The sequence below is a fragment of the Passer montanus genome, unplaced genomic scaffold, assembly GCF_014805655.1.
Source record: "Passer montanus isolate IOZ18808 unplaced genomic scaffold, ASM1480565v1 scaffold1, whole genome shotgun sequence".
In the NCBI taxonomy this organism is placed as follows: domain Eukaryota; kingdom Metazoa; phylum Chordata; class Aves; order Passeriformes; family Passeridae; genus Passer; species Passer montanus.
This window is the reverse complement of record NW_024356504.1, coordinates 22,763,817-22,776,017: the sequence shown is the minus strand read 5'-3', so window position 1 is coordinate 22,776,017 and position 12,201 is coordinate 22,763,817. Positions and strand designations below refer to the sequence as shown.

Here is a 12,201-nt window from a genome sequence, read left to right as displayed (position 1 = left end):
TAAAGAAAGGAATAGGCATTTTTGTCTATCAGCAGTAGGGAGAAAGTTCAATATTTTGAGGAAAACAAGAACATATAAAGGCCATAAAATAATCATTTTGAGACTCGTAGAAGTAGGACTTAGATGAAAGTGCAGGGGACCAGTTTCAGCTTCAGATCATTTTGTGATTCTGTCAGTAAAGGGGCTTGTAAGACAAAACTACATAAGGGAATACACAGAGAGATGGATCAGAGAGTAACCATTAGACCTGAACAGGTACTTGAGGATTTTCCAAGTCCTCAGCAGTAAACAGACTAAAGGAGGTTTTGCTGCTACAGCTGGCGACACAAAGTTTAAAAAAAAACAATCTGATGTAAAATGAACTGGGTGAAATTGTATCCTAAAAATAAAGCAAAAATTAGTATAGGCTGGGGAACTGCAGGGGAGTAAGTCAGGCAAGATATTATGTCTACTAACAGGTGAGGGTTGAATGTCTCTCAAAGGAAAAAGGAATATAAAAATAATAGAGACTTCTGTACAAAATAGTTTTGGAGGGTAGCACTAAAACCTATCCAAATATAATGAAGGCACAACTGCTGTTGAAATTAAAGCTCAAATAAAAATAAAGATATGGAGACAAATATGATCGACAAACTCATTAAGCAAAAAAAAATGTAAACAAAGCTTTAGAACCTTGTACAAGCACGAGAATTTTATGTGGATTTTCAGATGTAGTAACAAAGATTAAGAAGATAGGAACCTGCAATGATTTCTGGTGAGCAGGTAATAAGAGATACATTTTATTAACCAAATTTACTATGCAGAGTAAACAACAAAGAAGATTCAAGGAAGCGAAGCATTATTTCACAAAGGTCTTTTCAGTCCTATAATTAAAACTTAAGCAGACAGGCTCCAAAAACACCCTAAGAAAATTCTGAAAGCAAGACGTGAATTGGATCTCATTCAAACAAGTAAAAAAGGAAAAATGTCAAGATATATAAGGCACAACTTTTATGAAAGAATGACAGGGCAGACAGAACCCTAGCTAGAAAACTACAGAAAATATGGAAAGAGCAGCAATCCCAGCCACTAGAGACAGCAGGTAAGTAGTTCAGAGAAGAGAGGAAATACTTCTGGAGTATTTTATAAAGACTGCCATCTCCCAGACTACTGAGAAAGAGATACAGTTTCCAGATAAAGTCAAAAAGCAAAATTAATTAGAAAACAGAAGGATACTCCCTTCAGAAAAGAAAGTAAAAAAATCCTGAGGTAGAAAATTAAATCTAGGAACTACATATGTTTGTTAACTGTTTGAACATAAATACAGCCACCAGTCCCAGATTCTAAGAGGAATTTTCACTCCCATATCACTGGAATAATTTATTGTGATGAGAGGAGAGTTATACTGCCAAACAAGGAGAGGTTTCATAAACAGCTTGTTGCATAATATTCTTCCCTACCAGATGTCTTTTTCGTTGGTACACTGCCAGTTAGTGACATTCACCCAGATCAATTAAAATTTATTATGGAACAATACATTTCAGATAAAATTTCATAAAAGCCAAAAAATCTTATCCCATTTTGTAAGCCCACTTACAGAGGAGAAGAAAGCATTTCTGTCCTATGGCAGCAGTGTCTGGCTTTGAAAATAAATTAATGACATGCATTTCTACTTTGCTTAAGAGAGTTTTCATGAGTGAACAGATTTACTTTAAAAAAGAGGTACAAAGAAGGGCAGCCACCACCATTCCTACAGTTTGTTCCAGAAATGGGATGTCCAGGCACAGGGATTGATTGAGGAGTATCCAGAGCTGAAGGGCAGAAAGGGTTGTACCACAAGCAGCTCACTTGAGTATTCTGTGCTACTTTTTGTGCAAATGTGTCTCATCTTTAAAAACAACACCATTTCAAACATGCAGATTTGCTACTTCCATCTCTGGAGGTACTATATTACAACCTCTTTGTGAAAATCAAGCATTATAAATTTAAACGTGTTAAAATTCAGTGAGATACTTAAAAACAGCAGGATCTATAGAAAGGTACATCATGTTAAAGTTCAGCAAAAGCCTCCCAGGTGAGGAGGGACATGGACTCCTTGGACAGAACAGTCAGCACTAAAACCACCACAGTCTCTTCACTTTGGGTTACCTACATTCACAGACCTCTGAACTACACAGCACTGCAGACATTTACCAATGTAAATTTAGCTGTAATAGCCTCAGAATGCAGGAATATTACCATGTACTTCAAAGACTGCAATATATTTTCCTTCCAAATACTCATATTAATAGTATTAACATCCTCCTCAAGGCTTAGAAAACATATAATTTCACTTGGAACAAGACAGGGATTTCTTAGTTAGGTCACCTCTTGGGGGAGAAAAATATGAAATCTTATCAATGCATTTCTTAAAGTAATACCTGAGTGAGAGTTTTCCATTTTCAGTATCTTCAAGTTGGAACCTTATAATCAAAATACAGAAAGATTTCAGCAGACTTAACCTTCTGAACAGCTGATATATAAGGGCTCAAGGAAACAGGTGCTCCCTTTCCAAACACACATTTTAATAAAAGAAGAAATAGATGGGAAGACTAGGCAAACAAAAAATGGGAGAGACATCCTTGGGGGATAAAAGAGCTTTGAGCAGTATGTATAAACACATCACAGATGGTACCTGTCTCCAACTAGCATTCAACATATTTTATCCCAGAATGCTGCTGGAGAGACCACGGGACAAAATCTTCTTTCACATATGTCATTGGGCCCAGGTCCAAATTCTCTTTGGAAGTAACCAGAAGAATAACAACTGTGATGGATGGTAATATTCCATTAGACTTGCTTGTTTGACTCCTGAATGATCCCTCTAAGGACACTCAAGAGATGAATAAGAAAAATTACTGTGCTTTTGATGGCAGCAATTAGACACTATATTTGCTTATACATAGAGAATTAACTTCATCTTCTCCTCATCTCTGAGAAATTGGTACAGTAAAAGATGAGATAGTGATAAATAAAAGTATTCTGCCAGTTCTGATTGCCAAAAGAAAAAAAGAAAAAAATGTAATTCCTTATTTATTCAAAGAACAAAAATTAGTCAGCTAGTAAATGAGACACACTAAATATTACTGGATGAGGAGGGATAATAGGGAAGGCTTTCCCTGTTCCATTTGCATGTCACTGTGCTTACAGTAGATGGGATTTTCACTTTCCAAGCACTACTGTACATCTGCACTACTGCTTTGAAATTACAGTAATAGTTTATAGCTTGTACAATTGCTCTGCACATCTGGGTTTTTTCCAGTTGACTATGAGAATTTGTTTTTAAATATTAGAAGTGTAAATACAAGGAAGAAGTATCCCAGGGTTTTTGGGGGTTTTTTAGTTGAGGAGAGGGCTTTCAACTTTTAAGTTGAACTGAACTTTGAGTAAGGGAAAAAGCTGCAGGTGGGTCACACACTGGATATGCAGCACCACTCTGGTCACGAGAGATGTAAATGCTAAGGAATTCAGAGGCACTCCCCTAGTACTCCTGAGAAATTCACAATTCTGACAAAGAATAAAGTGTGAATGAAATCAGTTCAAGCTCTCTGCTCACCAACCGGCCTCGCAGTGGCTGCAAGGAATGCAGGAGTGCTCAGAAGGATGAAGAAAGTCAATAAATGCCATACACCTTTTATCAACAGCACTTTTCTAACTCTGAAAGTCCACACTTGTGCGGAACAAGAGAGACGGGTTGTGCTGGGAGAGGTGAATCAGCCACTGTGCATGGACCGAACAGAGATGAAAACAGGTCTGGTTGTCTCTAACCTCAGAGTCAGTGAGGGATGCTGGGACACACTCTGGGCATCCAGGAAACTCTTGCTTCTCCTCTGTAAGTAAATAAATCTAAGATACAATATTGTGCTGTTATTATCTTACATCTCTGCTCAAAAACACATTCTGCAAGAGCACCACATTGAGTAAATAAAACAGCTTATGATGAATTATTCATTGTGAATCTGTAACTACTTATTATTCTTCTAAAGGAAATATAACTCACTTCCAGAGTCCAAAACCCGTCTGTCTGCTCAAAAGTTGTGACAATATTATTTCTGCTTTCCCCTTCAAATCACAAGAAAGATTGTGTATCAACCTGAAGCAGAGGCTAAAGCCATATCCGGAATGGTGTGTGACAACCTGTTTTATATTCTAAACTAAGACTACACTATAGATAAATGCATTCAGCTACCAAGGGGCTGGGTTTCCTGATATATGACAGAGGAAGAAAAGTCAACTCCAAGCATAATTTAGTTCCTTCATCCTTTGTAACTCTCTCAGTGAAGTGAACGACAGAACTGGCAGCAATTCATCCAGGAGGCTGTGGCTCCTGGCAGCTCCTAAGGGCTTCCTCTGGTGCCCAGCAGCACCTCCCAGTGTGAGCAGGGACACAAGCAGGGCATCAGCAAGCCAAAGGCTACCAATGACTCCACGTCATCTACTTCTTTCTTCCTGTTTCTCCTACTCAGATCCACTCAGGCCAGCACTCCAGAGTGACCCTGCACACGCACCCTCCTTCGGCCGGTGTGTCCCCAGCTCCACGACGATCTGGGCACAGTAGACCACCCGGGTTTGGATCCCACCTCCACAGAGCCCTGCCTCCTTCTGGTGGTGACGGTCCTGCGGGTCAAGGAGCAGAGACACTTGGCAAGCTTTCCATTCAGAAGTCCTCCAGGCAAACCTTTGGGAATAGAAAGAAAACAGGTAAAATGAGTTTTTGAAAGACTACAGGTAAGGGAGAGGTACTTTATCAGATGCCAAAATACAATTGGTTTAATCTTTATAGCAGCACTTTCCTATCCAAATCAGGGAATGTTTGGAAACATTTTGAGTGTTAAATTTACATAGGTTAAGTATGTGCTATTTGTCTGGAGCACTTGTGTAAAACTTTTGACAGAGCACCCATCTCCAAAGCATTCTGAAGTACTAAATCATCCTGACAGCGCCTTTGAGCACAGTGTAAAAAATGAGTGAAGATTAAGAGGTCTGATTAAGTGTGAACAGTAGTTTTCAAACATGTGTCTCAAAGCGCTAAACCAGCCCGCTCTGCCAAGGGCTGAACACCTCACTCTGGAATGCCTCTAAGAGCTGAAATCCTGCAAATATCAACAGAGCCCCAAGCACTTGCAGCTTTTCCACAGGGGGCACCTTTCTAAGTGCCCAGGATCCCGCCAGTTCCTTCAAGGGATTGGCCAAAGTATCTCAGTTAATTCCATTTTCCACAAGCTGTGATACACAGCAAGCTCGAGACAAAAAATACTTTCATTCTAAGTTCCATTCACACCTAAAGAGCATTAAAGGTTCTCAAGGAATTACAATGTTTTGGGACACAGGTAGGTGAATGCTGTACAGAGAACAGTTGTCGGTGTGTACCAGCTTAAGTGCCAGGAAGAAATTATTAAAACCACCGGGAAAACAGCGCTGTCTATCCATGGAAAGCAGAATTTATTTCCCCATCATGACTGACAATGTACAGCATATTTCTAACACAACTGTTTCCACAGGCAGAGTTCACTTTGATTCACAGGTCACAGTCTGAGAGCAGTAAATAAGAGCCCAAAGTCTTCCCAAGCTTCTGAAACGCAAATCTTAGGCAATACTGTTTTTATAACCAATCTGTTCACACTTGTGCTGCTTTATGCCTCCACTCCTCTAAATTTCCTAGTTTATCTTTACCACAGAATCTTTGGGTTTTGTGTAATGTAAACTACGTAAAATAATTTTCTTCCTTTATTCTCAAGACAAATACTCTCTCCTTTTACAGCAGATCCACAGTTGTTAAAACTACATATGTTCCTTAACTGCTGACTGATCACTGTAAACTCAGACACAGTGGGGTGTCTCTGCACAAAAAGCCTTCCACATCATAATTCTGTTTATTCTCCACAGTATCTGTTCCTGACAGCTATGGCAAGCAAACCTGCATCTCAAAATTATATGAAAAATAAACACACTAGTTGGAGCACACACGTTCTCTCAACTTATTTTGTGAATGAATTTTTTTTGCAAATGATTTTTTTTCAGCCCCAAATTTTATAAAGTATTCAAGAAAAATATTTGTGAATACTCCCAATTACTTGCATTTACAGGTACTGTTCAGATGAGCTGTCACATGCTCTTAAATAACTCATAGCATCTTGTGCAAATCTGGATACACCCACAGGGTTCATTACCCCCAAAGAAAATAATGAAGAGCACACTTTTCACATGACAAGTATCAAATACCTAACTCCCACAACATATAAAGCACAGCTATGAATTCCTCTTCTCATTAGTTCCTTTTGGGAATTCCTAATCCCACTTCTTGGGCCTGCAGTGTTAAATGTAACCATAAAGGAATTAAAATGTGCTCTTCATCAAACACTGGGTGAAGGGGATTCCTCTTCCACATCCCTTCAGAACTCTGTGCTTTTCAGGTCTACTTTTGAAATTAAAATCTTAAATATAGAACACATACATCTTTCCACAGCCATGAAAATAGTTGTTTTAAGGAAGTATTTAGTAAAACAAAAATTGACTAATACAAAATTCATTATCAATATCTGGCTTAGGAAGTCAGCTGTGAACTCTAGAGTCTAAAGAGTCATTTCCAGAGGTGTGAGCATCTGCTTCTCCTATTCAGTGTGAGCTGGGGGAATTAACACCTACAAAAATTAGGCCATCGGTGATTAAAATTATGCAAAATAACTAAATCTGAGCTCAGAGAGATAATTAAACTTCATCAGCTCTTGAATTAAAAAGAAAAAAAAAAATCCCTTTATATATTCTTCCAGAGTAACTTGTGTGGGCATGTGCAAGGACAGCCCTCCAGAGCGCTGCTGGCACCAGCTCCAAGCCTCAGCCCCGTTTGATTTTACCTGAACACATCCAGTGCTCCAAACAAAACCTGACCTCCAGGCATTAAAAAGGGACACATTTCCATAGCCATTAAAAAGCCCAAAAAGAGGTCAGAGGGCTGAAGGGCACTCCCCAAGTATAACTCCAGAGCCTTCTAGCACAGTTCACTGCACTTCCACTCCAGTCTTTACTACTTCACACTAATGCCTTATCTTTAATTTGGGCATAATAAACCTCATTTACAAAGTGATACCATCACACCTGTATCTCAGCAATAAGTCTTTTTTAAAGAATCAAGTCTTAAAACATTCCCATTTTCCATCATTTAACTTCTGAAAAGCTTTGAATTTCCAACAAAGCAAAGAGAGTTTCTGCTATATCCCTGTCTCGTAACGTAGCAACCACAACCAAAATGAATGATATGAAGACATAATCATAATTCTGGAAAATCTATCTATTCCCAGCGAACATGAAAGCAACACATCAAGGATAAAAAAGATCTAATACATTGTTTTAAAACTCATGACTCGGTGACAGTTATGAAACAAACAAGGGCTCAATATCTTTCCAATTTATAGCAACCTCTTGGTCTCTTTAGTCTATAGGACTTATGCTCTTAGTGTTTACACAAGTTTTATAAGTGTATATACCCATTCACTTTAATTGAACTATCCCAAATTTATATCACAATAAAAGAAAGTAGAATCACCTCCTATGTGTTTAAGCTTTTTAAGCACTTAATCCTTTCAGAACAAATAACCAAAGGTAAAACAAAGCACAAAGCTCTGGAGTCTTATATGCAGTTAAAGTGTTTTATTTTCTTGCATTCAGACTATTGATTATAGATGTTATTGTAAACTTCAGCCATAAAATTAAAAGCCCTTCCCATTTAACAGCAAATTTACACCTGTGCCACTTACCTGTGATGGGACCTTTAACTTGTGGCTTTGCCATGGGCATAGAGGTTATATTTAACTGAGCAGTTCTGAGGCTTAAAGTATTTTTGTCATCTCTGGATCCTTTTAGGTGACTGGAATATAACTTCACCCACCTCTCTCTGTGGAGTACAACTCTGCAACCTCTTAATCTGCCACTGTTTTATATCAGTGGATGAAGCCCACACTATGTACCTTCATGCAGTCATGGGGTGCTCTTTGCCCCTGCATTAAAAAACAGCCTCTAGAAAATCATAAAATTACTGGTTTGGGCTGGATGAGACCTTGAAGATCATCTCATTTCAAGCCCCTACCAAGGGCACAAACACCTTTCACTATCCCAGGTGGCTCTAATCCCCACCCAGCCTGGCCTCGGCCACTTCCAGGGATGGAGCAGCCACAACTTTGCTGGGCAAGCTGTGCCAGTGACTTACCACCCTCACAATGAAGAATTTCTTCCTAATAGTCTTCTAAATATAATATTAATTTCTTCCTAATCCCATTCCTTCTGGTCAGCAACTTGTTCTGGTCTATGTTCTAGCCCATTTTCTTTGCTGTGGCTGAAGCTTGCTTTGGAAAATTCTTGCCCTAAAACTAAAGTTAAAGGAAGACTACTTGTTCCCAAATCAACCTAAAAAAAAAAAAGAGAAGATTTCTAGGAACTTGGAAAGTAAACAGGGGTCTCACCTTAAAGGATTTAAAAACTAATCTGATTATGTAAACAGGAAAAAAAAAAAAAGTCGTTTGTGTTGAGACCAGACAAATGAAGGCAAGCCTCTTATTTCTGCTACTGAAGATCCTTAAATTCATCATCTTCATTTAAGGGATAGAAAGAAAAGATCATTGTTCAGTAAGCCTCAGCAAACTACAGATGAAGTGGCATATATTTAATGGGGAAAAAGCATAATCTTTCTAGGTATTACCCTACAAATAGAATTGGTGAAATAAGGAGAATAGGAGCATCTAAAGTTTCTTGTATTATTTCACCGGGATTAACACTACATCTCTCTATGTCTGGAATGCTACTGATTTCCAATCTGAACTATTTCCAGTAGCTCAGTCACCAACTCCCAAGGACCAACACCAAATCACCAGGCTGCAAACTGAAATATGGACCAATAGCAACCTTTACCAGCTGCTGAAACCTAAATAACATACATTTTTTACTTCTGTTCATTAATACAAAATCTGGGTCCCCACAGCCTTACATCCAGTAGACACACAGCACATGCTGCAATATTATGGATTTTCATTCTTGCTTGTTTCTTTATACTGAGTAAATCAATCAAAGTCTAGTAACCAGGCACTGCTGAAAATTCTTCTGCACACTGTGAGAAGGTCATAGCCTACCACCTGCATTTTGAGATATTACATCCCTAGAAATAACAATTAACTAAATACCGGAGTTGTACTTTTTAATATTTTCAGCTAAATATCTCTATTAACCTGCAAGTTTAATGTTATTTTTCTGAGCTAGCACATTAGTGTTCATCCTCACTCATGCAGATATTGCCCCGGACGTGTTGCCTCAAGGTAGGGAGGCATAATGGGATGGGGAAGGTTTCAGAGTTCACAGGCTCATGAAAACCTGGGCATAGCAACAATGCACTGAAAGAACAACAGATTTTCTTCTACAGAGAGAGAGGCACCTATAAAAATTATCAGTGGTTTGCAGGTTCTCACCCTTTGTGCTCTCCTGGCTCTACACAACCGTCTGCCCTTCAATACAGTGCAATGTCAAAAAGGGGAAGTGAGAAACCAGGGACAGACCCACGTCTGTTCACTCCCTGATTAACTTCCAGCCAGTCTCCCCCAATCAGGTGTCACCTGCACCCACGCTCCTGCACAAAATCAGCAAGACAATGTGTTAATCTATTGTCTTTGAAATTGATGTGCACTTGGGCAGGAGCAAAAATCACTCTGTAAGAGCCTTTCCTTAGGATGTAATCAAGCAACAGAATATTTTTTTATACTTCCTCTCTTCTGCTAGCAGGGTGCATAAAAATGATCAGCATTTGATTTTGAATGAGCCCAGTGATACAGAGACACTTTTACAGGTGATGCCTTCCTAAGAAATGTATCTTGCAAAGGCTTTATAGAAGGTTTTGGCAGTATCTGGGCAAAAGCCCCAGAAACTCATGACTTGAGCGCTGAACAGCTCTCCTATTAAACACACTCATTCACAGACAGGTAGATTCTTCTGCATGCATATAAAATTCTATCAATCCCAAAGCATTTTACAGTCAATCTCAGAACATGTCACACAAGAAATCAAGCAATATTTTATTTTCTTTGCAAAGCACACTATCAGGCTCCTCTGTTAGCCTGGCCAAGCATAATGGCATGGGCTTGCAGACCAGAAAGATGAGATCCTCTCCTTCACACCACAAACCAAGCAAGCTCTCAGGGACTGCAAAGTTTCCCATTTCAAGAAGCATAAAGAGGGAAGCTAAGTCAAATCTATCACCTCCAAGCAGTTCCCATCTTTCTCAAGCAGGACTGGGATTTTTTTATGGGGAGATGAAGACGAATCATTAAATCTTACGTAAAAATTAAAATTTCAAAGCCAATAAAAGCTCAGCCATGGAGACCTGCCCAGTCTCTGCACAGCTGATGAAATTCTCTGAAACAGCAAACAGGACAAAAGCCATTTCAGAGAACAAGAGCAACCGCTCTCAGTTTTTAAAATATGAAAAATGTAAACGACATATGAAATGCAATGGGTGTAATTCAAATTTATTTCTACATATAACTGTAATGGTTGTAATAGGAATAATAAAACTAGCAATAATTAAAAGGGTATTAGTAACAATAAATAATACCAATAATTACAGCTAACAATGACCAAACCGATGATCTCTCAGACACAGAGAAAGCACCACTTGCACAACCCTCTCCATGCACAAACCGAGCGGGGAGGATCTCCAGGGGCTTCTTCACCTCCAAAACCTGGGGGAGAAGCATCTCTGGCCATACCTGGGGCAGGGCTGCAGCGGTGCCTTCCCTCCTCCACTGCAGGCTTCCCTCTCCTCCAGCTCCGGGCAGGGCTTGCCGGCGCCCACGGCCACGCTGCGCACGCGGCGGCGCCGGCTGCGCAGCCCCGCGGCCACGCTGCCCCAGCCACAGCTCAGCGAGCAGGGGCTCCACGGGGACCACTCGGACGTGGCGCAGTCCTTGGGGATCACACAGGACCTGGAGGTCACGGGGGTCACCGGGTCTTGCAGGCAGAGGCTGCGGTAAGAACACAGTACAACAGCTGAGGAGGTCGTGCTTAATGAGCTTCTGTTCCAAGCCAAACTCCCCAAGAAGAAATCCATGGTCATTCAGTCAGAAGATCTACACCAACACCAGCGAAAGGCAAATAAGAGAAGTTCTAATGCAGAGCACAAAACACATTTCCAATGAGCTCTGGGTGCAAACTTGCATGCTGTGTACTTTGTAAATAGCGTAGCTCATTTATCTGTTAAAACAGATGCACAAGGCATTATATTTGTTCCTGTGTAGCTAGAATTCCACAGTTCGTCCTGTATGGAAAACAAAATCCAAGCCCAAGAGAAATATTGGCACAGGTATTTCCAACGTCCCACAAATAGGACTAGATGTCATCCATCCATCCATCTATCCATCCATCCATCCATGCATTTATCCTGCTGAGCAACTCTGCTCTTTCAAAAAATAATTAATCCCACACCAATAATAAAGGTCTCAGTTCCACAAGGCTGTTATCAAACATGTGCTGTCAAACAAAGTCAGAGGGTTTTCCAACCTGTCAAACAACCAGAGACTCAGGAATGCTGCCACTGGGGCTGGATTTTGGGACTCAATTACTGCTGCTGACATCAGGACATGATCTCATTCATTCTCTAACACATCAATGGTGCCACAGACCAAACACAATGGGAAACCCAATTCTAAAGGCTACCAACTGATGAGACTTGGTATCAAGATACAAAGCCCCAGAATAACATTTTGAAGAGTCCCAAACCTACAACATATTTTGACTTCTGTGTAGTGTTATGTGGACAGTGCAAACTGGCTTCTGAAATTAAGACCACACCACATGAACTCAGTGTGAACTCTAATTTTTCTTCTCCAGCCTCCAGCTGCTTGTGGTCAAAGCTTTTGGCAGCTGTAAGGAACAAACACAGGTACACTTAAAAGGTGTGAAATCCAGAGCTGCTGCCAGGGAAGCAGCCACTACCCCTCCTGCTATTCCTTACAGCACAGTTTGGCCAACCTACCTCCCTCTAAAGCAGACAGGAGCAATCATGTCAGGATTGCTGGGCAGCCTCATGAGGGGAGCAGAGAAGATAAAGGGCATTCACTCCCTTCTCCAGTCTAGAAATTGGTCCCCTTTTCACATAGGTCAACAGGAATATTCCCACTGAAACACATCAAGTTTGACTGGACTCTC

The 12,201-nt window shown here is 40.2% G+C and overlaps 1 protein-coding gene across 3 annotated transcripts in view; it reads right to left on the bottom strand.

Annotated features, from left to right (window-relative positions):
* The window catches only part of THSD7B (thrombospondin type 1 domain containing 7B), a 299,219-nt gene that overhangs the window by 171,896 nt on the left and 115,122 nt on the right, over positions 1–12,201 (bottom strand). For all 3 annotated transcript variants that reach the window (XM_039702274.1, XM_039702266.1, XM_039702283.1), the window contains exons 5-6: positions 10,764–11,018; positions 4,527–4,696 (exon numbers count right to left, since the gene is read on the bottom strand). In XM_039702274.1, the coding sequence (XP_039558208.1) occupies positions 4,527–4,696; positions 10,764–11,018 (425 nt within the window). The remainder of the gene's footprint in view (positions 1–4,526; positions 4,697–10,763; positions 11,019–12,201) is intronic.